This window comes from Synchiropus splendidus, chromosome 12, assembly GCF_027744825.2.
Source record: "Synchiropus splendidus isolate RoL2022-P1 chromosome 12, RoL_Sspl_1.0, whole genome shotgun sequence".
Taxonomy (NCBI): Eukaryota; Metazoa; Chordata; class Actinopteri; order Syngnathiformes; family Callionymidae; genus Synchiropus; species Synchiropus splendidus.
Window position 1 is genome coordinate 9,112,033 of NC_071345.1, and position 27,496 is coordinate 9,139,528.

Genomic DNA, 27,496 nt, shown 5'->3' on the forward strand with positions numbered 1-27,496 from the left:
GCTCTGACTTTTTTTTTCACTGAGGATGATGCGGAGCGGACATCCGGAAAATGCCGAGTAAGCGACGGCATGAATTACGCCAGAGAAGAAGAAGACTCCCACAGAATACCTCCGGGACAAAGGCCTCCTTCAGTGACTGCATTCTCGACCAGCTGGAGTCTCCCTGGAGACGGACTTTGATTGACAGGTGTATCTTAGTGACAGAGGAGTGAACATCTGTCAGTCACAAGATTTTTTTGGAGCATTCTTTACCCCGTGTGCTGCAAGAGCAGGTCATTATAGTATAAGTTTTGTGCTATAAACTTTAGTAGGCACTGAGGATATATGGGATAAGGATGATTCCTGTGAGGGAATAGACCGAATATTGAAATGGCTTTGAACTACTTGGCAACCATGTTGAGTGTGTGAATACAGATGAGTCTTAGTGTACAACAAATGACAAGATTTGTCAACTTGCCCTGCACCATCATGGCTGCCCAATTTCGGATCTATCTGGTGTTTGACAAAAGAAGTACAATCTCTATTGCAAGTGATCCCAATTGATCCCTGTAATAACATTACCACAACTCAATGCTACAGTGCACAACAGTGAACACTATTCGTAGGCGTGTATCTTTGTCAATTTGATTTCACCAGAGGGTCTGATAGAATGTTACAGTTGCATACATTCCTTTGAAAGGTGGTTGTGGGTTCAAGGCCTGAGAGGTTAACTGGGGTCAACACAACTGTAGTCGTGAGGAGGAGTCATCGTCCATCAAGTCCTTTGTTTCCTCCTGTCACACCTCTCCATTCATGCAGACCACAGTCGCAAAAGTGAGACCGCTTTGAATTGTCACTTGTAGCGTGAAAGTAAATCCAAAACTAAACCACAAGAACTAGAGGAAGTTAAAAATATTTGCAACATAGCCACAACACTTAAGCGTTAAACTATATTGAACATTTTAATTGATTTTTTAGGATTTGAGTTTAGGGTGGCTCAACTAAATTTGACTAATAAAACGCTTCCGCTCTCATTATTTATCATAGCCGAGAATAGTTCCTCGGAAGTCTCTGTTTGGCACTCGGGATGGGTTATAACTCATCGTACATGGTTTACCACGGAAAACAATCCCCATGGTGAGAATTTTACACGTCATGATTAGTTCGATAAACAGAAGTACACACACACACACACGCTACAACCCAACATTAGTTAGCGACAGTCAACAAATTCTGAATCGGTATTTCTCCTTTTCATCGCTATTGCCAAAATGGCAAACTATATCGTGATAATTTTTCACCATATCGCCCATCCCTACTTGGCACACTAAACCTCTGCAGAGTTGTAACTTCTGTAAGCCTTAAGAACAACTCTTCAGCAACAGAAGGAAATGTGTAACAGAGCCAAGGGGGCATATATCCTTTAAGTGTGCACTTAAAGTAGCTCGTACAAGTAGCAAAACAAGCATTCTTATATGTTTTTGCTCCTGCAGGAATTCCTTTTTCTCCCACTTTATTTGCTTACAATTTGCATCAGGTTAAATGAGTTCTAGGTGCCCGTGGAATGGTGGTCACCTCCTGCCAGCTCTCAAATTCCTACGGTTGCTCCTGCAGACCACTGCCAGCCCTGGCGTCTAGTTATTCCTGGCATTCTACGCCGGTGCCAACCCTCCAGCGTAGTTGGCCACTGTCGTGGGTCTATAAAAGCAGCACTGTCTCTGTCAGATTAGGAAGGTGACCCAAGCTACTTTCAACACAATTTTTCCTCTCACCATGCAGATCTTAAACATTGAAAGACATTGACAATTTGTCTGTTACTATTAAACCGGATGTTGTCATCTTCCTTTTGGCCCATGACATCTTGTGCCAATTGTCTGAATAGAAGTGCAACAATGTCAAGTCTTCATCTTGCGGTGTTGTTTTTTCAGTCAGCTGCAGTCACTCAGACTCACATATCCTCCTCAGTTACTACCTGATATGTGCTGGATTAGACCACCAACTCCTTTCCTCAAATGCATTCGCACCCGCGAACGATAACTGAGCGGCTGCTTGAGTTCTTTCCCGTCTTAATCCGCTCTGATTTCTTGTAGTTTCTCTCAATAAGAGTAGCCCATTGACCCCATGTTCTCCTCGCTCCCTTCCCCCTACTCCCGCATTCATCTGCTCCCCAGCCTGTGTCTGCTCCCCGCCTCCTTAAAGCTCACAGGGCTTGGCTGATCACTGTTTTTGTGTGCGTGTGCACCAGGTGAGCGCTGTCTAAACAAATCCTACCTCCCACTTGTTTTGTCTAGAAGGCAGACGATGTGGCGGACAGGGAAAGGCTTGGCATTAGCCTCCTCACTCTTATTGTGAATGGGTGGGATGCTTCCCTTCAAGAGTTCTACCCCGGAATTGTTGTTGTTGGGTCTTTGTTTAATTGTCCAACCACCATCCTTAGAACCGATTATCATAATAATACGCGGTATGGCTTGGTAATCGAGACAAACTATGGCCAACATCATACTGGGGAAGATCGAGAAATGACTTAAACTTAGAGTATAAGGCTTAAAGATATCGGGACTGTCAATACCAATTAATTGTGAATAAATAAAAAGTTACAGATTATTTTCGTGGCTGTTCTCCTCAGGATTTTTTGTCAGCATAGGGGGTCCTTTTTCCGTCACCACCCCCTTGTTGTTAGCTGTAAGTGTGGGCAGACAAGGAAGAACCTCTGAAAAAGAGAGGACGTAACATGTCCGTAACATTCCTCTTGAACACTTGTGGATGAGGTAAGCCTCTGATTGTCAGCCTAACCAACGTAATGACAAAACAATACTCCAGAAAACTTCCCCTGTACTGAGCCAAGCTCTCACAAAGATTTTTAGGCCATATCGTGCAGCCTTACCGAAGACTAAATGAAGAAGACTTCAGAGTCAGTACCTGATCAGGAAGACTTCCTGGGTCTGATCTTTGAGTTCTTAGACTGTAACTAATAAAAACAAGTTTTCCATTTGACCATCCCAGGTTGTAAGTGTACTTGGAAAGAAGTTTCCCCTCACCCACATACCGTGACCTAATTCAGTGCCACGGTGCCCCGGCGGCTACATTGTTAAATTGAGCATTACCTCAGTCAGGAAGCTTAGTCTTTTTTTTGACTTTTTCTGGCAGCAAGACAAAAGGTAATTTTAATCAGCACACGCTACAATATCTCATGTGCCAGGCCTTCACTCTCTCAGGCTTCCCATTATCTGTTTTGAAACATATCTTGTCAAGTGTGTGTTTACACTGTCGTTGTGGTAACAGTCGGTCTATAAAAACAGAGGTTACGCACGGAGTACATCAACGTCACAACATAAAATCACTCCACACCTCCAGTCGAAGCCCTCTGCATTTGTTCTGCCGGGACGTGGAAATTGTTTATGTCCTGAAATTGGTTTTTAAATGGGCAGAGTTGTTTCCTGTTGCAAACACGCATCTCTCATCGTCGACATCACAGACACACTTACTTAAAAGCACATGTGATGTCAAACTGAGTTTTATGTGTATGTTTATGTACTTGTTGTGCTTTCCTGGGGGAGCAATTTAGACGGCAATTCATGTTGTGCCAAGTTTTACTTGCAGTGGGAATTGAGCTCGCACATACCCAACCTTTCATACACGAGACGCCTGCACTCCGGGCGTCTCAGTGTCACATTTCCTTTGACTTATCAAACTTTGGTTGAACCTATCACTATAATGCCAGGACCTTCCAAGGGGATCCACGCTGCTAGATGGAACTTGCAGTGTTCAAAATGCCCCGATTACATTGAAGAAATGTAAGCAAACAATGCGACAGGGTTTCATTTATCCTATAATTGTCTTCTCTTGAGGCTCGTCTCCTGGCATGGGCTTCACCGATCAAGGTTTTCGTAGTACGTGGAAGTCTGGATCTCATTTCGGGTCCAAAGCATTTTGGCTTGTCCAGTTTGTAATTACTGGAAACTGAACAATCATCAGGTTGAATGATATGCACAGGGGTGCCTCCGGGAAAGAATAAGCTCGCTCACTCTGTTCCTGCCGGTGGCCATGACAACAACATCAGGCAGTTGCGATAGGATTTTTCAAATGAAGAATTGGATGGCACGTTCTGCCACACACATTTCTATGAGCAAGAAATTATATTTGTCAAGCACAGGGTTTTCGCCACATGTAAACTAGCGTGACACACCACCAAGGCTTAAACGGTAGCCACCACAGCATCAAAAATGTTTTTTTTTTTAAAGATGAATCGTCATGGAGGTAGACTTGACAGTTTTTGCCGTGTTAAAATCCTGAAAGACACATCAGAATGACTGTAGTCCATTGCTTACGGAACTCAAGTCGTGTCAATCCTAAAGACTTGGTTTTCAAAGATGAAACCTCCAAGAAAAGATCACAACTTTAGGAGAAGAAAAAGACCAAGGCTAGTGGGGTATGGGCTTTATTATATATGACTTTATTAGAGTGACTTTTCATCCATCTTCTGCATGTTTTCCCTCTCAGCAGTATCTGCAGTTACACATTTAATATCATGTTTCTGTAACTGAGCTCTATCAGCAGTGTAAGCACTGTAATTTTAAGTAAAAGCAGCTGTCTCATACATGATTTTGGTCTGGAACGGCTAAATTAAGCCCAGACTGCCCCATAAATCACCAAAGAAGGAGTTTTAATTGCCACCCATAATAAACTGGATTTCTCAATCCACCAGCCAAACCGCCCAGCCAGGCGGCGTGGAAGACCTAATGAGTGTTTTACATAGAGACCCATCCAATCCCTGAACCGCGTGATCCGCCCGATCATCTTCATCATCAACTTCAGCCCTATGGTTTTGTGTTAATGATTGTTGTAGTGAAGAAGACCAGGGTCTAAGTCCCAACCCATCGAGCTCGCCCGTCCTTTCTGTTGGTCTTGAGGTGTGTGTTTGTGCTTGCCTCTTTCACAAGATGAAATGTGTGGAGAAGATTCCTGAGTGACACTGGATTACTGCAGCGTGCCGGTGTCTGCCAAGCTTAGATCAGGTGCTGTGTTTTGACAATAAATATGACGAATGAATGAAAGTGACACGCAGAATGAGTTAAGCGCTCGAGCCTGTTGTTGCAGGTTACATTCTCGTTGAAGACTTTTAAATTGTTCCAAATAGTACCCGGATGATTTACAGCTTCGGCTGCGGGGATTTATTTACAATAGTGTATTTTATGGCTACATAATGAGTTGTGTAATTTGAGTCTTCTGGAGTAGAGACATCTAACAGGTCAGGGGTAACAAGTCCTACGGATCCTGAGCGTCATTGTTGTGATGAGTCAATTGTTTTTTTTATTCAACATTATGTAGGGATCCCCTACACTGGTCAGACAACAGCTTATACCTTTTAAACTCCAGGCACATCTTCAGGTTGCTCAGAGTCATTGTTATAGAGTTAACACAGTCGTAGAATTTAGCTTTTTAGCGTCTTTAGAATGCAGTTTTAATGTTGAGTAAATGTTATAATGATACCATGATTATGTACTTACATGGGCTATTGCAATAATGCAGTACTGGATCAGCTGAGAAATCATTTGGCTGCTGGTTTCATGATGTATTACTGCACCTTCACACCTATGGCCAAAAGCAACTGAATTTCTAGTCTATGTAGAGGCGTGAGTATGTGCGAGAACAGACATTATTTGTTGTTTCAAATGCTGAATTGAAAGCGCTTAACTCCAGTAACAAGTTGCGGGGCCAGACTTTAGGATGACTTGTGCAGAGAGGGGAAAATTCAGGGCGATAATTCTGCGCCCCCGGTATGCCAAGTTGATGCTCCACTAACTGAAGAACCACCCCCAGTGATCAACCCACTGATCGACTTCACAGTTGACTAGAAACTAGCGACTCCTTTTGTGAAACAAGAGACACGTTTGGTGTGAATGTACAAAAGTAAGATGCAGAAACACGGCAGCCATTACTATGTCAGGCAGCTAGTGACTAATGCATTTTCATCGCGTAGAGGACAGTTCAAATTTGAAACATTAGCTTTTAAGGATCAGCATGAGTCATTCTGAACAAAATAACCTGGTAAACCCAGACTCCATGTATTTGTCGGAAAAGGTAGATCAAGGCCTAATGCGAATCCATGCAACAGTGTCCAGTTCTAATATCATATGTTAGAATTATAATAGCACCAAATAGAGGTTTTGCCTGGGCAGTTAATGACTCAGTGTTTTAAAAACTCTCTAAAACGACTGTATATTGAACCTTTATGAGGAGACCGATGGCAATGTACTGAGGCAAATGCCTCCTTATGTTCACAGCCCTGAATTATGTCCTGAGTCTTGAGCAGACAGCAGCACGCACACCTTTCTCAGGGAATGTTAACCACTCTTTGATGCCCCTCCTCCTCCATTCTGTCTCCTTCTCCGTCTCCTTTCTGCTTCCTGCGAGCTGATTTATGTCCAACGCTTGACATGTTCATCTCGATCTGGCATCGACTTTAATACCTCTCAATTCTTCAATCTGAGGTTCGCCCCTTTTGCTCTGTATCAGACAGGAAGAACATATTTAATGAAAAAGCCCTGAGGGAAGGAGAGATGGATGGAGAGGTAGTGCGCAGGAGGGCCGGTCTGAACAAGGAGGCATTGTCTCGCCCCCCAACTGCGCTGGACTGACAGTCTGCATTACAACACGCTACATCGGTCCGCTCCCCAAAGCAGCGCTAATCTGTTGCTTTCTAGCCCCTACGGTCAGGTAAAGAGGGGTGGGATCTACTATATTCCCTCCTTGGGTTTCTCAAAACACCCTAAATCAGATGACAAGGTCAAATATAGTCTTTTTATCAACCAAGTTTTGAGGTACAATCACAGCGTGTGGATTGGGAGACACTTGAAAGACCATAAAACACTGACCACACCCCCATTATATCAAAAGAACACTAAAATAATAAGAGCTTAAGGGAGTCTCGGGGCACACAAACCTCCCTCTGTTGAAACCTCCACCCATAAAAGGTGTGTTTTCATAACTGCCGTTATTTCACACTTAACTCAAAGCAAAGAGCTCATCGTTTTAAAATGAATCTGAAATCTGTGCAAGCAAGAACTTGATCAGAGTTTCACTTGACTACTCGTAAATACTGGCCAGGAAAGATGGTTGATATGTTTTTGCTTCTGTTGTTAAGGACATAATTTGGCTTTGTGTGAAGGAAGCCGTCGTGGGTGTTCACGATAGTTGCCTCTGAAGATTTACTGCACTGATACAAGCCTGGAGGTACTGAGGTTCTCATTCAAAGATGGGAGAAGAAGATACTGCAGGCAGTGTGGAACAGGTTGGAGTGTAGTGGTCACTGTGGTGGTGTATGGTTGCAGAGATGAAGATCGTATGGTCACAATCTGAGATAGGGACAGGTCATGTTTGGAGACAAAGTTAGCGGGGTTTGGACATATGGACCAAGAACGCTGGAGGTGGAAGACAACCAATGAGTCTCATGGTTGTGGAGAATGTGGGCATGAGGAGGACCGGGGAGACTCAAGCGATGGCGAAGATGGAAGACTCTCCGTGGTGGCATCCAGTGGGTGAAGATGAAAGACAAATAAGTGGCGTCCTGGGAACTTCTACACTCCATATGCCCAATTCTAAGTCCCCCACACTCACAAAGGGAATTCCCTCGGTTGAAAGCAGATCCATGTGTGTGTCACTTCTTATACACACCAACAACAGAACCACCCACATGCAGGTAATGAGATGAAAATATCCATTAGCTTAAATGGCACATGAACTACATCAAGCACATTAGCTGCAAATATCCTCTGGGGTTTGGATGCTGCCCCACTGAGACCGCAAACAGACTTAGTAACACTTATTGTGATTAGAGGAAAGCAGGATTTAATACTTTTGCCATTACTGTTGCAGATGGAATTGGATCTAGGGTCCTTTAAACTCTCTGGAGTGTCTCTGTTGCTTGTTTCCACAGAAAAGCACCACATTTAATCTTGTTAATTCTTGAAGGCTCAGGTTTTGAGTCACCACTACGTCTAAAGGCAACTTTTTTTTCAGAGGCCTCTGTTGTCTTCAAAGCCTGGAGGTTAGCAAGTCGCACTGTGCAGGCATTAGAAGTGATTTTGACAAAGAGCAGGGTGATTGAGAAAATATAGTGAGTGAAGGCTGTGGGATTATTATGATGGACGATGGAAAACCACAGTTGCTGGTCTTGAAAAACAGAGTTGTTTAAGGTGCTTAAATTGGCTTCGAAAATCCAGACAAGTCTCTTTTTGACGCAGAGGAATTGGAATTTCCCTTATAATAATAATAATAACAACAATAATAATAATAATTGATTTTATGTCATGCTTTTCTAGAGACTCAAAGACACTTTACGCTTTTTACATCATGAAAATACAGGCAAATTGGTTTTCAGGGGTATGTGTTGGCCTTTGGAGCTGAAGTTCACCTTGGTCACTGTACCGCAGTCAATGTCCATTGTATATGAACCCAGAGCACCATTCATAATTCATACTTCGAAGTATGGGTGTGATCAATAAACGCAATTGTTCTCAATTATTCTCTGGTCTTAATGATCAAGCAGGGCATTGAATTCCGGTCTGTGTGGTCCGATTACACTTCTCAAAATTTGTCGTCCCTAAATGATGTAATTTCAAGTTTGAATTCTGTGATAATGAGGCTTGTCCGTTCAAAGAAATTCAGCTAGAGCCCTTTGTGCGACTGTCAAGGGCTCATTTTCCTTAGCCTCAGGCCGAACTCTTATTCTTATTCCACCATGTTTGAGGAGCATCTGCTGCGGCCCCTGATGCTTCCACACTGATCTATCTGTCTGGTGTCTGCAGGACCACGGTCACTCTGGTCACCATTGAAGCTCTCTGGCAGTAAAAGTGACCATTAACGTGACAAATCTCAACTCTGGCTGCATCCTTGTGTCCCTCTCGCACACAGATTCTCTTCTCTGTGGGTGTCTGGCAGACAGGGGGTTCCCCTCGCTGCATCATCCTTCACCTTCACGGCCCCTTTTTAAGAATCAACAGGCTCGGATTCAGAGTAGAAGCGTCCTCTTGCCCGGTGACCTCTGAACCAGAGGGGTCATTAAGATAGGCACGCGCTAAGAGAGGTCAGTGGAGGGCATGGGTGGGACCGGTGTTAGTTTGTGGGGACTCCCCAGGGGGGACTTAGTGTCCTCTGTCCTACCGTGAGGCCATCTCCAGGCCTGGCAGATGTTTTATACCACGTCACCCCCTCAGGATGAGCTTATGCAGCAAACACTGAGGTGACCACTCTCCCAGTGGTGGCCGTGGGAGTGTTGACCCCTCTTATCTAAAACAACATCTGCCTTTTTGCTGATGTTTGCTGATTTTGTTTCGACTTTGCAGGGTTGCAAACGACCATTTGCTGACATGCTTTGATTCAGTTTTTGTCGCGATGTGATCAGGTTATTTCATTAAAGCCCCCTGAATGCATACAAAGATAAATCCTCAGGGTTAGTTCATCCCCTGGAGTGTTGCTGGAAGACTTTTCTGGATGTGGTTTGATCCTCACAGGTTCAAAGTTAAACCAACATTTGAGTCTTGCTAGTTCACAAGTGGACGAAGACTGTGGAGGTAACATTTTAGGTCAAAATAACAGCCAGGGTGATGCTGAATTACATACCGGAGTTCTGTTTTAAATTGATCCATGCAGATCCTGGTATGTGCGGGGCAGAGTTGAGGATCAGTACTTCTAAATCCGACACCATGGGACTGGAATATCTGGTCCAAGTCGGACACTTACTGGTGCATCATAAGGACTCTGCTTCAGTTTGCCATGATGAGGAAAGAGCTGAGCCAAATGGCAAAGATCTCCATTTAATCTGCCATTTTACACTCTCACCTGTGCTCTTGAGGTTTGGGGATTAAGTACAGTATGTCTTACATCGAGGAGTACACAGGGCCAAACCCTGGACACCTTGGAGAGATCATGTCCTTCTGTTCATCTGCTAACACCTTAGCCTTCTAACAGAAGAGTTGGAATGGAGGAAAGTGTTGGCCTCTCAGTGAAGCTGCTGCCCCCCTGACCTGACCCTGGACCAGCTGTGAATGGTCCAATTCACCCATTGTGGGAAGAATAAAGGACTATCATATCTGATCTTATTCTGTTTTCAGTAATACTATTTTGGAATAGTTTAGAAGTTATTTGTTTCTTGATGTCTTTGTTTGTAACACAACCGACAGGGCACAGGATTTTAAGCTTTTAACAGGGTTGGTAAGCGAATAACCGGGTCTCACATAAGCAAATAAACTGCAGCCCAGAGAGGTCACGGGTCAGCAGTGTGTTTATGAGTGTGGGTTTTTTTGTTGTTTACGTCAAGCAGATTGTGTTGTGTACGCCTGTAAGTGTCAGGAAGATAATCCATCTGAGAGAGAGGGGAAGAAGCAGCTAGTGGAGCGTTTGTGTGTCTGGTGTTGGTTACTTCAGCTGCTCTGGCTCCGGTGTCTGTCTGCAGGGGGAGGAAGGTACAACCACCACTCTGCCTTGCTCATTAGCAGCTCAATTTAAAAGTAGAACTCCAAGAGTTATGTCTCAATTTTAGTCCTGGCATAGACAGTGAAGGGTGGATTATGGACTGTGTGCATCCTGTTTGAGAATATGAACAGCTGTAATAAATGATTCATGCTTTTAACTCAGTCATAACAATCATAAACTTCATGTGTTTTAATTCACAAGCAGTCACTTGAATGCAACCGAATGCGACCTGCATTTCTTCTCTCAGCAGCAAGTTGGCGCACGTTTACTGACATTTATGCAAACAATATTTCTCTCAACACAGATATGAACATTCAGGGTGTCTTCTGTCAGGTCAATAATCCCACTTTTTCATGTTTCTCTGTGGTGTAATTACCTGGAAAGTAGGTGAAATACCCAACTTGAGCAGTAAGATTAAAGTGTTGTACACAGAAGAATGTTCACCGTTCGTTTCATTGACAGACTATTTTGCTCCATTTGTGTCCTGTAACTCCGACACTGTTGACCACAAATCATTTCCAAGCACAGGTCTGCTTGTTTGGTCACACACTGTGCTGCAGGCCTTTGTCATATGTGCGCGGTCTGCGGCGAACACTAACTACTACAGGACTTAAAGCCACCAGATCTGGCCTGCAGGGTTCTGCTGCCACATGCCGAAAGTTGTGCAACTTAATATACAGTGAATGCTATTTTTGAACTCTCTGTTTAAAGCCTTTATAATTACCTGTTATATTTAGAGCTTAAAGAAGTGCACAACAAACCAGTCACAAGCGTTTGACTGCACAATTTAAGGCTTATGTTTATGACAAATTAGGTGCAGCCCATTGTTACCTACAACTTCAGAAGTACTTTGTAGTGATGTTGATCACAGAGAGACTCGAACTGGAATGGATTTTGCTCAGTGGAAACGGTTGGAAGTGTGTAGACCTCGAAAAAGATGGTGCATAAAAGCCACCCAAATTAGTGTTAGGAAACACACCAAGGTCACAGATTTCACAGTAAACAAATTCAGTATGCCAATCTATTTAATTTAATTAAACAGTTAGCTCTCCAGACAACAGGGAACCTTTGTAAGTGCAGGAGTTCCTGCTCCACTGATCACACTGATGCACAAGACACGTGGCAGCTAGGATGATAACAACAACAACAAACATGGAGGAAGCCCTGAACAAAAGCAAACAAAAGTTTGCTTTTGTTCAGGGATGTTTTTCACTACACAATGGCAAAGGTTTCCAGAATTCTTATAAAATAGACAAATATTTTGAAGACATTAAAAGAGCTTTAGTTTAAATAAGGTGATATAAAAACTTGAATATAGCCACCGTCGTGATTTATTGTGCCATTGTCAAACCGGTGCAAAATAAACAATATTTTGTTGTTAAAATGTATGTATGGGTCCATTATTTGATTCGGAAATATACCAAATTCATTTAAATTGAAAATTGTGGCTTTTTGTGGCAAATATTCTTATACCATTAATCACAAATTCACTAACTAGATTAATTTTTTTAATCGAATAAATTATTATTAAAGTCTGTACACTTAGTATGAGTTCAAACTGTAGGGTTAGGAACTTGCTATCGCCAGAAACATTTCTTGTCTTCATGATGGTTTGGAGAAGTGAGTTTTCTGCCTGCATCTTTGAGGGAAAGCGACACTCTCTCCCCAGCTTTCCCCACATAAAGGGAATTCCTTCTTCGGCAACAGGCTCCACCTCTTTGAACTTCTGATGGTTTGACAACTATAATTTTCGCTAAAATATCGCCATTAAAGGCACACGGCTGTAAATGCGGAAATACCTGATGAAAAGCGAACATATCTTTGAAGTTTGAAGGAATGTGTCTGTGCTGTTATTATGAGTAGGACTTTATAATGTAACATTTAATGAGCTCATTCAAGGGCATCAGTTTGAAGGGTTATTTATGTGGCTTCAGAGTGAGACTGTAATCCAGGAACACTTTGTAAAGTGTTCAGTGTTTCTCTGCTTTTCACGTGACAAAATAGGTCGTTGATATTTCCTGTAGCTGTGCATTGCTCAGCCTCCTCTCAGGGCCAATCTGAAGCAACTGCATTTTTCAAAAAAAAAAAAAAAAGGGGGGGTAGCCCTGAGCAGAAGAGACAGATTCTCCGCCTGCACTGAAATCAAACAACCCTCCCTTCTCTTGTTTCTCCTCCCACCTGCTGTCAGTTTGTCATTCTGAAGAAAAACTCTTCTGCTTGGTAGACCATGAAAATGTTGGCTCTCAGCCCAAATTCCCCCTGGAGAATAAAAAAATCTAATTCTTTATCATGAGATCTGCATGGCCACCAGCTTTTGCTCGCCTTCGCTGTGATTTATTTGGGTTGGGGTGAACACACCTGAGCCCTCATCTCAACAGTCAACACCTGTCACATGAGAGAATGTATGACGTCAGCAGTGTGGAAGCAGTGGTTTTGTTGCTGGTTTTTGGGCGACTTTATTGAATACAGAACAAAAAACGAGGATTTTCACCAGGATATTTTCTCAGTAGGGGGAAGACACGGGTCAGCAGGTAAAACAATGTAGTAAAACAGTGTAGTACAGAAGCAAGGCTAATGCAACCCCTGTTGTTATAGCAACAAACGAAAATGGCATTGAAAGAGGATTGAGCGCCATGCGACATTAGCATTACAACCGGTATGTGGAAACAGAGACAAAAAACATTTAAAAAGACACCCGACACATGGGATCCAAATCCAAGAGTAGTCGCACATCCAGCTTGGACATTTGATGAGGCCGATCGTGTACAAGATCGTAGTAAAAACACACCACAGAAAGTAAATCTTGTGATGTTAAACCAAAGTCAAATTCTTTGTGGCAATTGTTTTTTTGTGTCCCACCTCTGGTCGCTCACTGAGCTGTTCAAAGGTATGGGGCTTTACCTCAAGTGGCCTTCTCGTCGAACACCATTTGATAATGAAAGTGAAGGAAACCTGTTGAATTGCCACTTCAGTCCTTAGCTTCTGTCCGATCTTTCGTGTTAAATCACTGCTAAACGCTTGTGCTTTAACTCAGTTGTGGTATGTGGCCTGCTACAAGGCCTAATCTGTGATTCCCAGAGAGGAAATCCTTCCCCAACAGGCCTCTCCTGGTTCATGTTGACAAAACACAGCGGCCCGTCACTAATCTCCATCATACCTGACCCCCATCCATCACAAGGTCACATTCTAGGGTCATCACATGACACTTTACAAACGCCTCAAAGACTCAGATTGCAGTTAAAAAATGACTACAAAATGGACATTCTTCCCAGCGGAAAAGGTTAAGAGCCGGCATGTGACCCTTTTGTGTCGTACGGCAGTGACAAAAGGCAGGTGCGGCTGCTTTTGAATGTGATCAGAACAAATCCCCGCGCAGATTAAATGGCCCTTTTAGCTCAATTCAGAGCAACTCCGGCTTGTTTGTACATGAACGTGCCGACCGCACTCTTCTAAACGGCCAGATCAACAAACGGGCAGACATAATAGCGCGCCACTTTTGTTAAGGCAAAGGGCAGAGCACTAGTTAAGGTAGGAGAATGAAAAGAAAAGAGGAGGAGAGACGCCTGGGTGTTCCATCAGCATTGTTCAGCCTTCTGCCTCTGAAGGGAAGATGTCATTGGTTGGCTGGTTTACACAGGTGCCCTCACCCCCCGCCCTGGCGGTTGGCCTTGAAAGGAGACTTCAGTCATCGCGTAATGGGAAGGGAACAATGGTGACGATTCTGAAGGGTTCAAAAGTGAGCAAGAAGGGTGGGAATAATGGAGGGAAAGGATTCTACAGAAAACACCTGAGGGTCAGAGTGAGATAATCGATTTACTTTCAATGTCTTAGGAGTGTTTTGTAGGGCCAGCATGCCATTAGCGGGTCTCAGCCGGGGATAGGGTTTGGGAGCTGGAAATAGAAGGTCTGACCTGGGTGCCAAATGAAGTCTTTGGTGGAAGGACATATGCCAGTTGGATGGGTGGCCAGTTTTCTTTGTGGTACAGAGCATCTCACTTTCCATAATGTGCCAATACGCCACACTTTGAAACAGTGCTTACAAGCTGGCTGCGGCAATAAAAGCCTACTGAAGTGTGGTGATGCTTGCTGACATTGATTTAACCAATAAGGAAATGAAAGATGTGTCTTACAATATCCATTATTTTAGCAAACAGCTTCCCCAGTTCCAACCTCCGTTTCAGCCTCTTCACATCCCCAACCGTTCCCATGGTTTCACGTCGTGCCTCTCGCTGGAGCGCTGCATCAACTTGTGGCTTCTCTTTTAGGTGGCACTGTGCCAAAAGCCAGCCCTAATAATGTGATTGCGTTACACCAACACCGCACACCAATGCTTTCAGAGGCTCCGTTCCCACCACGTTGTTTGTGTTGATGTTTTGCATGCATGCGTGTGAGTGTGTGTGGTCTCGCTGCCAGTCAGGGAAATGCCAAGTTCCCTCCCTCCTGAGGGGAGGCAGGCAGCGCTGACCCCGACGTGGAGCGAACTGCCAAGCCAAGACAGCAACGATATTGTAGTGCTGATGCCGTAAGAGCATTTTCTAAACTGTGAAAAGCTTTTCAAAGCTGCTCATTTCGTACAGTTGGGTAATAAACACAGCTTGTAGCCGCTTTAATCCAAACACAAATTGATTTCCTGGGCAGTAATCCTCAAATGTCAGCCATTACTTAAGTGCCAGCTACTATTTCCGTTGAGGAATGCAAATCATCTCCTCATAAACGCAGAAAATCTGTTGACCGGTTTTGCGAGGACATCTGCTCTCGGCGAGCTGTGGTGGTCCAGTAACTGTCTGTATTTAGACCTGACCTTTTTTCTCACTCCTCCTCTCTGTGGTGATCAGGGTGACAACGTGTGTGTCCCTCTATTTGTGTGCGTGCTAGAGATGATGTTTCCTCCCGGCTGCCAAACACTTGCCAAATAATGGTAATTGAATCACTTGGTGAGAGTGCGTGAGTCCCTGTTGACCTGCTGTAAACGTGTTTGCTTAGCACTTACCCACAAGGCTTTAGCTCCGTTCTGACGCCTCCGTCGTTAGAGTGGAGGTTGTTGAATGAAACTTTATTTATAAAGCACTTTTCATCACGAGATGCAGCTCAAAACTATTTAAGAAATAAACAAAGAGTCACAGTAAAGCATGATAGAGATCAGAAAGAATAGAATCACAATAAAAAGTCAGGTGTGGTGTGCTGGTAAAACCCTTGGCAAGAGCCTCCCATTCATGACCCCAGGTTGTGTCTCAGGTGTAGTGTGGGCGGCTGAATAATAGAAAAAGTAGACAAGATAAATAATAAATACATTTTAAAAAGCAAAAACAAGTATTCCAATGTTAGAGGTTCAGTCATAAAAAAACATGAAATCAACTAATAATCATGTAAACAGACACAAAAGCATGGATCTGGGCCTTAATAGCTAAAAAATGAGACTTCTCTCAAGCTTCTCAAATACTTCCAAACATATGTAGAGGGAATAGTATGAACCGAGGTACCACAGTACTTCCAAACATATGAACAGGGAATAGGTGGCAGAGATTTAAATAAACCCTTATTAGCGATTAGTGGAAGTAAGGAAGAGAAATTGAGCACTACAACGCTTAAGTAGTCATAATATAATGGCTAGCCAGTGGATTTGAAAAAGACTCAATGTTGTCCACTTTCCCTAGAACTATGTGAACGTGTTAATTTTTGAGTTCTTCACAGATTAAATGGATCTGTTTAGTAGAGGCAGTTCTGTTTTTACGAGCAACTGAGGGTCAAATTTGACTTGATCTAGACCTGTTGAGCTTCACAAGCTGCTCCTGGAAATGCGCAGCAGCCTTGGCTGAGACGTTCAATAGTTTCTGTGAAGCAATAATGTGGAGATTTGGGAATAACTCCTGGTATGTTTGGTTTAATATCGAACTCTTATTTGCAATAAGACCTGAAGTCCTGCTCAAGTCGATGCTGGAGGCCCCGGGGTCTATTGTTTTTGTCGGCCATGTGGGCTTTATTGTGGACTCTTCTTCATCCTGAACACAAAGCAAGAGTGAAACCTTTAAAAAGTAATGCATAGGTAGTTCATTATTTGATCCTATATTAACTGACAGATGCATGTGTTTCCTTCCAGGTTATCTATCAAAAGTGTTGAGGAACTACACAGAGCGAGCCTGCGACGGAGACCTGCTGACCGTCCGCTGCCCTCCTCGCACCGCCATCACTGTCCAGTCAGCTTTCTACGGGAGAAAAGAGCCATCGGACGTGCAGCAGTGTCCACAGTCGTATCGCCTGAGTTATTATAACAACAAATACGCTGGAGATGATGAGCAGTATTGTTCTGTGCCCACTGCACTTCAGGTGAGACCGTGTTCACTGCCGCACATGAGGATCTTTCTTTTCCACTTGTACTTAATTTTGCTATTAATAACTATAATAATTCTAATTGACATTGACATTGGGGTGTCAGGTTTAGACCCCCGCCCCGAAAAAAATCACTGGAAACATTCAAATAATCTGAAGTCTGTCTGCGATTTCTTTCCATTATTTGCTTTACTGCGAGGTTTTCCTGGTTTAACACACTTGATCGAGCTGCAAACCCCACAGAGAGAAAGTGTCCCGGACAACACCGAAATTGGCCGGGGTTAAGATCGGTTGACCACTGGTGATGTAACGCATTGTGAGGATGTTTTCCAGCAAATTGCACTTTGTCAAGAGGAAGCAGCCGTTATGTTCCTGCCGCACAAAACAAATCATGGGGTCTCTGCCTTCGCCTCGTCTTGTAAATTGGGAGGTGACTGGAGTAAAATGACCTAGATTTCAGGAGTAACACAAACACATATTTATTCAGGGTTTGGACCAACTTGCTGTTGCAATGATGACAACTGCAGCAGCATTAGCAGCACTTCCCTGAAGACACCTGTTCGTGACCCTTTAAAATATCTACTGCTCCAACAGTTATTTCAAGAATGAATAACAACACCTGATTATTCCTCGAATTTTTGACCTTTGAACGTCGTATGTATTCAACCCCTCGCACAAGGGACACATAAATCATAATGAAATGTAGCATTATAAAGTCAAGGTAACTGCATGTTCATTTTTAATATAAACCACCACAGGTAGAAGAATCTCTGCCCCCAATATTAAAATAAAAAACCAAACCTCTAACAAAACCACCACAGGACTATAACCACTGCTTCCAAGAGGTGAAAAATAAATACATAATTGAATAAATATGTACATAAAAATTAATAATAAGTCAGAAAACGACAACAAGATGGCCAGCACTGCCCCAGAAAACCCAGTTACACATCACAACAAATCCACCACAGCACTAAAAAATACATTAAAACTGCTATATTTCTGGCTTTGTGCAAACACCCCACCGAAACCAAACTCATCGAACCAAAAATTAAACAGTAAAAGACAAATATATGATTGACACAAGTGAGTTGCATGATCAAAAATCCACTTTAAAGACCTGCAGCAGCAACTCGAAATACAAGAGCTATAACCTTAGGGTTGTCAATGACAAAATCCATCACATCTGAAGTACAACAATTTCACACACCAACTGCTTTAAAATAAAAATAAATAAAAACATTGCAAGAATTCAACGACCTCACCAATGGCCACATCAAGTACTACAGGAGCCCATCCACCCCAAAAGCATTGGCAATCGCAACTCAAAAACAATTGAAGTATGCTGCACAATAAATGAACAGTGGCATGTCGACAACCAAAATACTGCATCCCCAATATTAACCAGCCAAACTTAGCACAGTGTCCAGCTCAGTTACATTACAGAGAATCCTCCACATGACCAGACTAAATCAGGCATAGTGACAACGACAACAATTGTTCACAACAATAAGATGTTTAATATCTGTGAGGTGAAACGTTTCAACAGTGGGAATTCAGTCGAGGAAGGTCAGCGTGGAATGTGCATGAATCCTGTCCTGCAGACAACCACAAGAGGATGAAACTGGAGAGGTGAAAGAAAGCCAAGGAATAACAGCGCCTAGCTTTCTGGAGCTTTTCTCTCTCTCCTCCTCTGCTCTCCCACACTCTCCTTTACTGTAATTCACCTGTTGGATCGTTTGAAGTGGTTTCAGGTTTTTCTGCCACTGGTCTCAAGCCCCCCACCCCACCACCAACGTCTCCCACTCATTGTCACTCTGTGGCTCTTTTAGAAAATGCTGGACGAGTGCCAGGACAGAAGGAGCTGTAAAGTTCTGGTCAACAGCCGCGTGTTTGGGGAGGACCAGTGTCCCGGCAGCAGTAAATACCTCATGGTGCGGTACAAATGCAGACCAAGTGAGTCCCACGACACTTCAGCTTCTCTTTTCTGCCAAATAACGGTTGAAAGTGACCAAAAATGCTTCATATCTTTGTTCTATATTGTATTTCTTAGTTGTTTATAGACATTAAATCACTGTTTGAAGCTGTTAAGTACAGGTTTATGAGGTTAAACAACAAGACTGTGGTGGAAGATGAAACCTGAATAGCATAAAGACGACCTGGTGTGCGCCAGGTTCTCTGATATCCAAAGTGACCTGTTGTTCTCTAGCAAGCCAAGAACCTCACTTTTCATTTCGCCCCAACTTGGGCGTGTTAAGAGTTAACAAACCTTTTGGAATAATCTGACCCCTGTTAAGAGAGAAGTGAGACTTTCTTTTATCCAGTCCTCCCTGTGTGTGTCAGGAAGAAAGTCAGTCCAGAGGGGAAGTGCAACCCCGCTGTAATCCCACCCCAATTTCAAGTCCTCCTTCGTGGCTCAGTGCCGCGCAGCAGGTCACACCAGAGTGACCAGGAGTTGGATTTAATCCACTGATCTCTCTGCCCACCGTACACCGTGGTCTCCGGGAGCAATCAACAGTTCTTTGTTCGCTGTCACTTAACCAGTGACTTCTCAGGGGACCAGAGAAAAGGGCCACATGGGGTGTTGGCGAGGTGAGACGGGAAGGTGTCACCGCCTCTGAAAGGGGAAAAGCGGTTTCTCTTCCTTCCCTGCATTCCTGTTCCACTCCCCACATGGATGTGAGAGAGTTTTCATTTGCTGGCCAGTGGAGCTGCGCTGGCAGTCACAGGTCACCGTGGCTGTGTGTGTGGAATGCAGCTGCGTGGCTCTACAGGTCCACAGAGAAACTCTACCTCTGTGTTTGACAAGGACTCTCCCTGACTGCTGCTCTGGGGGTTGATGGATCCCACATAATGCTTTGGCTTGTAATGAATCGCTTCCGACGCTGCCGTCACCTCAATAGGTCACTGCTTGTTAGCTCAACAAGTCTTTTGCATGTGTCTTACCCACATCACAGCTGGCTTGTCTCCTAAATGTGTACCAATCTGCTGGTTTTTAAACAGAAAATCTCAGTAGGCTTTTTGTAATATCACTCATTCTCTTATTCACCCTTTCATATCCTCGCACTCCGCTCAGTCCATTTCAGTTCAGCTTGCTATGTTGGCTCCTGGCCAGAGTCTGAATCTTCTTTGCCTCAGTAAGGCACTGAATTCACTTGCTCTTTCTTCCTCCAGATGAGTACAAGAGTAAGGTGGTGTGCGAGGAGGAGAGGATGAGGCTGAGCTGCAAACGAGGGATGCAGATCGCAGTTTACTCCGCCATGTTTGGTCGAACTCAAAAGGGCACCCTGGAGTGTCCCTTGCTTCATCGACGAGCTCCAGCTGTGGGTGAGCAAAAATTCTCTGTATGCCATGTGTGTAGTGGCGGAGAGCGATTGTTGAGTGAGTGCCAATAGTTCAGTGTCAAGGTGGCAAAAATGGCTGTTTTATTTTAATTGTTTTATTTCTTGTTCTTGTTCTTGTTCTTCTTCTTCTTCTTCTTCTTCTTCTTCTTCTTCTTCTTCTTCTTATTATTATTATTATTATTATTATTATTATTATTATTATTATTATTATTATTGTTGTTGTTGTTGTTGTTGTTGTTGTTAATAATATTAATAATAATACTTTGTTTTGTTCATTATTGCACTTTGTACCAAAGCACTTTCTTCGTTGGTGGGATACTCACTGACTTGGCATTAAAGCTGATTCTGTTTCTGATTCTGATTTAACAGCGTTCCACCCAGAGATTTTAGGCCATGTCATGACACACTCTAATTATCTTGAATTCATTGTGCCCATGCTGAGTATCAAGCACTCTGGCTAGAAGCTTGTTGTTCGACCACCTTCAGTGATGATGCTTTTGCACCAAGTTGTAGTTGTTAGTTCCCTCTGTTGGAAATACCTGTACTTCAGTGGGCATTTTAAAAGCAATTGAATGTGTACTCAATAGCGGTGTAACTGTGGTACATAGAGTGAATGTTAAAGACTTTGGTTGGCTTGATCAGTGACCTTAGTAATAAGGTAAGATGAAAGTGAGCCAAACCTAGCTGATACAAATGGTGTCAGAAGTAGGGTAGCCCTGATGGAGCCAATGGGAAGTGTAAACAGTCTGTTTGATGCAGTGGCAGCCCTTATTTAACTCTGGATGTGATTATGAATGTCTGGAACTCAGCCGCATGGATGGTGTTGGTTGGATGACAACTGAGGTTAGCCTCCTAGATTGGTAGCATCATTCCAAGTATGAGGTTTCTTCTATCACAGACTAATCAGACACAGACTCTTCTGTGTAACTGTGCCCTCTGGTCACTTGCTTGCTTCCCTCTGGGGCCAACTTCAGACCAGCACATGCCTGATGTGGTGAGGTGTCAAGCTAATGACACCAATCATACGCCTTTATTGACTTTTTACAGGTCAGGACTCGAGCTACAAACACTGTCAAGCTCATAATTCCCAGACTAATTATTTTGTCCGAGACGTTGTCTGGTAGTGCTTCCTCCCGGGGGAGGCCTTGGGGGGGCGTAGTCGCTGAAGTACGCACCTGTCCGTGGGGCCCTCTGAATTAAAGTACTTTTACTTTTTCAAGAAAATCAAACTGCTTTGTGTTGAGAGATACATAAAACCAGCAGTCAAGCTCCAGCAGACACACACACACACATTGCCAGGGGAATTGGGCTGGAATGTAGATCAGATGTCTCTGTCATCCTGTAGAAAAGGGACAGTATTGAGTTCCCTTTGAGTGCATGTGTGTGTGTGAGTGCGTCGGATGTCCAGATGTACTCATGTTTAGGGGAATGTTAATGACTGTTGGTTGGATCAATGACAAGTTCAACAGTAGCTAGCGTGGTGGCCTCTGCTCTTCCGCTCCTCTGCCCATTTGTTATGTCGTGCTTTTGTGTTCTTAATGTGCACACGGAAGTGTCCTCCGACGTTTGCACCTGTAAATAAGTAGCCGGACAAGCCCGGGTGTGAAACAAGATTGATGTCATGTTATTTATCTGGTGCCTCAGACTTCTCGCAGCACGTGCTCTGATAGCAAGGGGTGGGCAGGTTTAAGCCCTGGTGCTGTATATAGTTGAGGAAATACCAAAACAGGAGATTACATTTTAACTGCAGAACATTTTTAGTTTGAGTCTATTGATGGTGTCATCCTGAGGGACAGAAGGGAACAGTTGTTGTGAACCAGACCGCGCTCTTTTTAAAGGGTTCTTTAGGGTTTTAGTCACAAGACAGGGCCACGTATAAACCCTTTCAAGCAGTGTCTTCTCCGACAGTTTTCAAATCAAAGTTGTGCAGCAGCCACTAGATGAGGTGCAGCACAGGGAGGGAGTATTGTGTCTGCCCATGCCTTCCACTGTGGAAGATGCTTAAAGGTGAAGGACAGTGTATTGATTCTGTGGTAGCCTACCTCAGTGTTGGAGATTGGACTGGAGTGTAACGCATACAGTCACTGTAGCTGCAGCTCCTCAACATGAGGTCTGGCTAAGTTATGGCACTGTAATACATTCTATCTGTCATGTACAATTCTAGAATTCTGCTGGGGTCATGATAATATGGGTCAATTATTACCTCTGCTGTGGAGGTTATGTTTTCGATGGTGTTGTTTTGTTTGTGTATCTGTGGTCAAAATAACTTAAAATTCATGCATGGATTCCGACAAAATTTTTAGGAAACGTGAATTGAGTCTGGGATAAGCAGAAAAACTCATGAGTCAGTTTTGGGATTGATCCAGTTCACTTTCTGGTTTCAGGAGTTTTTTAGAGGATACTTTGACATTGGGAAATTGTGTTGGGGAGGACTCAAGCTGTATGGTGGAAGTTTGCTCTCTCAGAGCGCTTCACAATGTTATTCAATGCTGAGCTGATTTTTACACACTGGATTTGGCCCCTGCTCCTTGACTTTGACATGGTTTGTGGAGAATGAGCACAGTAGGACATTCGACCAAATGTAAGTTCTTGGTTCTTGGAAGCCAATTAGTTACAGTTACTGTTACAGTTCAATCTGCTACATGAAAAATATCTGGTGCTTTTTCATTGTTGTGATTTCTCCTGTGTAGGCGGTGTTTCATGCACATTTATTGCATGTTAAAAACAAAGACATTATTTCTACCCATATGACACCTGCTACGGCAAATCTGCTTCCTTTTGGTAAATGAATTTGGTTGCAGTATTTTTTTCATGTTTCACTTGTTTTAACCAATAGCTATTTTTGTTTTATTACCAGTGTTGTTAATGATGATATAGAGTATGTTCAATTTCTTGTTTGAAATGAAGTTGTTGTTCTTTGTCCACTGAGAAAACCACTCACACCTACTTTCATTTTTTAGTTTCCTATGTCCTAATTCGTTTTTCACAATTTCATCTGGAATGCAGTGATTTATTTCTGTGGGAATCTGTATAAGTTTAAACCAGTCATCTCTAAAGTTACTTTTGTCATTTTTATTCAGGACTCTAGTGAGTTTTATGAGCATTCTGCTGTGCTACAGTCCACACGCCGGCGGGAGCAGCAGGCTGGTCTCATATCCAGTTTCGCACTGGGCTTAAATACAGTAGCCGTGTTCTCTCACTGTCGCAGGCTCTACTGTTACAGTTGTACAAAGACCAGATTAGCAGGGAAGACAAGTGGTGTTACCTGTCAAGTCATATCTCCACCTGTGTGTTTTTACATGTCACATCGACTGTCAGGCTCATCTGACTTCACCAGACCGGGGAGTGGGACTCCCCCCTGGTCCATCTTTGATGTGGCTCCTGTGTCACCGGGAGCAGGAAGTGTGGTGGTCTTGAGTGACAGCGCAGACCCACGATGTTAATTATCTGTTAATGTGTTTCCCTCCTCTTTACACCCTCCAGTCAGAGGTGGCACGGCGTCTCTCACTTTTATGCTCCCTTTGAAATTTACTGGCTTTGAGAGATTTTTTAAAACTTTCTCTGCAGCGCTCAGGTACGACTCATTACTGCACTCGTACCACTTGTGTAAACAAGTGGCACGTCTGGTGAGGAAATTGCTTTTAAGTGATTCAAACTTGCTGGAGGGTCCCGAACTAAAGTCGGACAAGTAGGTCTGAATTTGAATTTGTTGTTCTTTGACCAACCATATTGGACGGTATACATAGTGAATCAGAGCATTCTGGTTGGTTCAAAGCTGCCACACCACGCTGTAGCCAGCAATGTTGCCTTTTAAAAGTCCCATTGTAGCTGTAACCATGGTCAGTGTCTGTCGGAACATTGGTTCGAGAACGCAAATATGTTTTGATACATGTGTGGTAGAGCAAAAAATGGTTTTAAAGATGCTCAATAAAACGTTTTACCAATGTCTCCTTCACTTGGTAAACAAGGTTCTTCTTATACCAGGGTTTCCACCACTCATAAACTAGCCAAGGGCTGCCACGCCACTAGAAAAATGGTCTCTTTTTAAAGATATCTCACGTGAAATCTCACCTTACCAACCTTATTAAAATGAAGTGGGAACAACACAACAAACGGATAACACGTAATGCATCATGGCGATGGACAAGACGATGGCGATTTTTGCTGTGTCAAATCCTCCACCTTTTCCTAAATGGATTATCCTCTCTAGATTCTCATCATATCCTCCATCCATCCGTGAACCTCACGGGTTGTTTTCCCCTTTACCTGGTATCTCCATCTCCAACATGCCTCCTCCAACACTGCCCCTCATGTGTGGTAGTGATTTCTCTGAGTGGATCTCTTGGAATTCAGATACAGATGCATTCCCATGGTGAGCATGTGAAAGGTTCCATGACCAACATTGTTGACTCTGAAAGCAGGGGAATCGTGAATGGGCAGCACAAGCACGTGCTCCAGAATGTAAAGCCTCTTTGATCTGACGCCTGGTTTTAGCGGCCCTGCTGAAATTCCACAAGTCTGCAGGATTCTCACAGCGAGGGGTTGTGTCCGAGTCGTCGTCGTCCGTCGACCGCCGACCGCCCCATTACCGTCACACTCACCAATTGACATCTAAATTGCGCCTCCCTACTTGCTTGGCGCGCCAGGTCTCACGCTAGCAGCCTTTGGAGGCCACAGCGCTTTCACATTCATGACAAGACATGAGAAAACCAGCTCTGGCTTCAAACGAGAGCGTGATGGACTTTGAAATGAAGCGTGTGACATTTAAAGCGCACAGCTGCAGTTCAGATTTAACCCTGGATTGTTCCAGCTGGTAGCGTGAAGCCTTGGACTCTGTAACACAACTCTTTCAGTCTTATGACGTTATATTTGTCTTGCTGTAGAAGAAATGAATGCAATTGCTAGATTTGAATTTAGGAATCAGTGTGAAGTTGAAGACTCACATGAGTAACACACTTGAATTAACTTTTTTTAAAAGGAGAATCAAATAATCTGTTATTTTTCTACCAAAAGAGCTGGGGAGGGAGCAGTTTCCTTCTCTCTGTTGTAACGTCTGACTGTGTTTATGTAGTGTTAGCAACGACATGTTGAGAGGAAGGAAGGCTCCTTATCAAATGATACGTGTCGTGGATGAGTCAGAGGAGATGACAGGTTCAAAATGAATGGAAGGTGTGTGTGTGTGTGTGGGTGGGTGGACTGTTATGGAACACTGCTGCGGGAAAGTGTTACCATCATTCGCATGCCAAGAGTGAGAGTGAGCTGCATCCTGCTGATCATGCTGTTGAGGTTGTCGCTGGGTGCGGGGCACCAACATGGAGGTGTCTGAGGTGAAAGGTCAGGGGTACAGGAGGTTTTTCAGCCCGCTTTGTATGTTTTCTTGAGTGCGTCTTTAAGGCTGCTAATAAGTGGGGGTCCGACCTCGCCTGGCTCTGTTTTCACTGGCTGGAACTTTACAGAAGTATTGTTCTGAACCAAGGGGAAGGATCAGAATATTCCTGAAGGGGCAAGAAAAGGTCACAAACCATCAGTTTCTATTTACTGGGCAGCGTGTGTAAGGGTCTTCTCAGGTGATCCCAGACTAGGCATTGCAGGCACCTTCAGACAGCCTGACTGGAAGGTGTGTTCTGGGATGACGGTATCGTCTCTGTCTCCACTGCCTAGCTACTGTTCCACAGCCAGACGTACCAAAATCCTTTTGGAAACTAGGTTTGTAGTGTTGGATGACCAGTCAAGGTGGTGACAGCTGGAGGGACGGTGTCAGAATCCCAAAGCATGCAACTTTCGATAAGTTGAACTACCACATTCCAGCACTGTAATTGGCGATGTATCGCTCTTTATCGCCACCTGTTATATGTTATATCGCCTGTTATATTTTGGGGCTCAATAGTGGGCTACTTGGGTGAGTGAAGATGCTACAAGCTACTGGTGTTCAACTGTAACTATGAGCTGTGGGACACCTTGGCAAGGGTTCTATGGCAACTCAGAGTCCCCATCACACTAGCAATATGAAAATGTCTGACCATCATGCAAAAGGCCGTGGAATATGCATTCAATCTGGAGGTCCTGTTCCTCTCACCATGCATGCTAACCCATCTAGCTAATAGGAACTGCAACATGCAAACAACAGACATGACTGTAGCCCCACGAACCTTAACACCACCTGACACTGAAGTCATAAGCGAGAGATAACCTTGTGAAGTCTCAACACGCTCAGGCTCCTGTTTCTGTAATCGCCAATGTGACATTATCTGGCTAAACTAACACAACCTTCCTTTTTTGCCCATCTGTCGTCCTGTGGTTTCAACACCCTCACCGTCGGCAACAATCTCTGCCAGAGCTTGTGGCAGACTTTGAAAAAAATCTTTGCTGAAATCCTGCCTTGTAGATCATGTCTTCTCCCTTCTCAAGGTGTCATGCAGCTTTCCAAAAAGCCCGAGCAAGCCCTTCAACATAAATCCCTTTGCATTTTTTTGACTGCGAAACTGCGAAAGGTCGCTGACTTAACTGTCAAAACAACTTGGTCCCGTTGCAGAGTCAAACTTCTTGTGCCAAATACATGGTGATATTTGGTTCAATATGATGCTGTAGAAGTGATCAGAGAGCAGTGTTACATCAATGTTGTTCTAATTCCACGTTGGATTATTACAACATGGAATCTGTTCTACCGATCTGTCTCTTCTTGAGCAGAGACAAATTTCTGCTTGTCAAGTCAGGGGTTTAGGATCTTAACCTTCTCCCAGTCTCCCCTCTATTAAAGTCTTTATCAGCCTTCAATCCCACTCCCCCCCCCACCAGTCCAGAACACCTCCGCGGGCCCCCCGTCCAACTAAGCATCCGGTCAGGAAATCAAAGCTCCAACTAATGGGGGTCTGTCAGTCAGTGAACTCCTCAGCGAAGGGGGAAGGTCTTAGCGTGGCGTGCCGGTCCAGACCAGCCCTGTGGGAAGGAAAAAAATAGAGAGCAAATTTAAGCAGCTCTGGGAGGTCACAAGGTTGTGCGTTATGAACACTGAAATAGACACAGCACAAGTTTGGATCATCATCAGGCTGTTGGCTGGAGGAGAGGAAGCAAAACCAGAAAACAAAGTCAACAGTGTTGAGCTTTTTCAGATCATTGTTTACCTCAGGAATTGTGTGTTCAATTCATGCTAGCGGATGGTGGGCTTTCAACTAGGACTACAAGTTTCACGGGGAAGTCAAGTTGCAGCTGTGATGTTAAAGAAAAGGGCAGCACACTCGACTTGGAGGTCAGAGCACATCTTCAGCACATCCATGTCAGACCCGGGTCTCCCGCAGGTTACACTTAAAGCAGAAGAATTGTAACCTCTCTGCCACCTCACAGCACATATTGCAATCTGTATTTCACACAGTTAT

The 27,496-nt window shown here is 43.8% G+C and overlaps 1 protein-coding gene across 2 annotated transcripts in view; it reads left to right on the plus strand.

The window, feature by feature from the left end:
* Positions 1–27,496, plus strand: part of LOC128768010 (protein eva-1 homolog A) — a 62,992-nt gene that overhangs the window by 1,903 nt on the left and 33,593 nt on the right. For both annotated transcript variants that reach the window (XM_053880502.1, XM_053880503.1), the window contains exons 2-4: positions 16,550–16,776; positions 18,612–18,735; positions 19,954–20,106. In XM_053880502.1, coding sequence (XP_053736477.1) covers positions 16,550–16,776; positions 18,612–18,735; positions 19,954–20,106 — 504 coding nt within the window. The remainder of the gene's footprint in view (positions 1–16,549; positions 16,777–18,611; positions 18,736–19,953; positions 20,107–27,496) is intronic.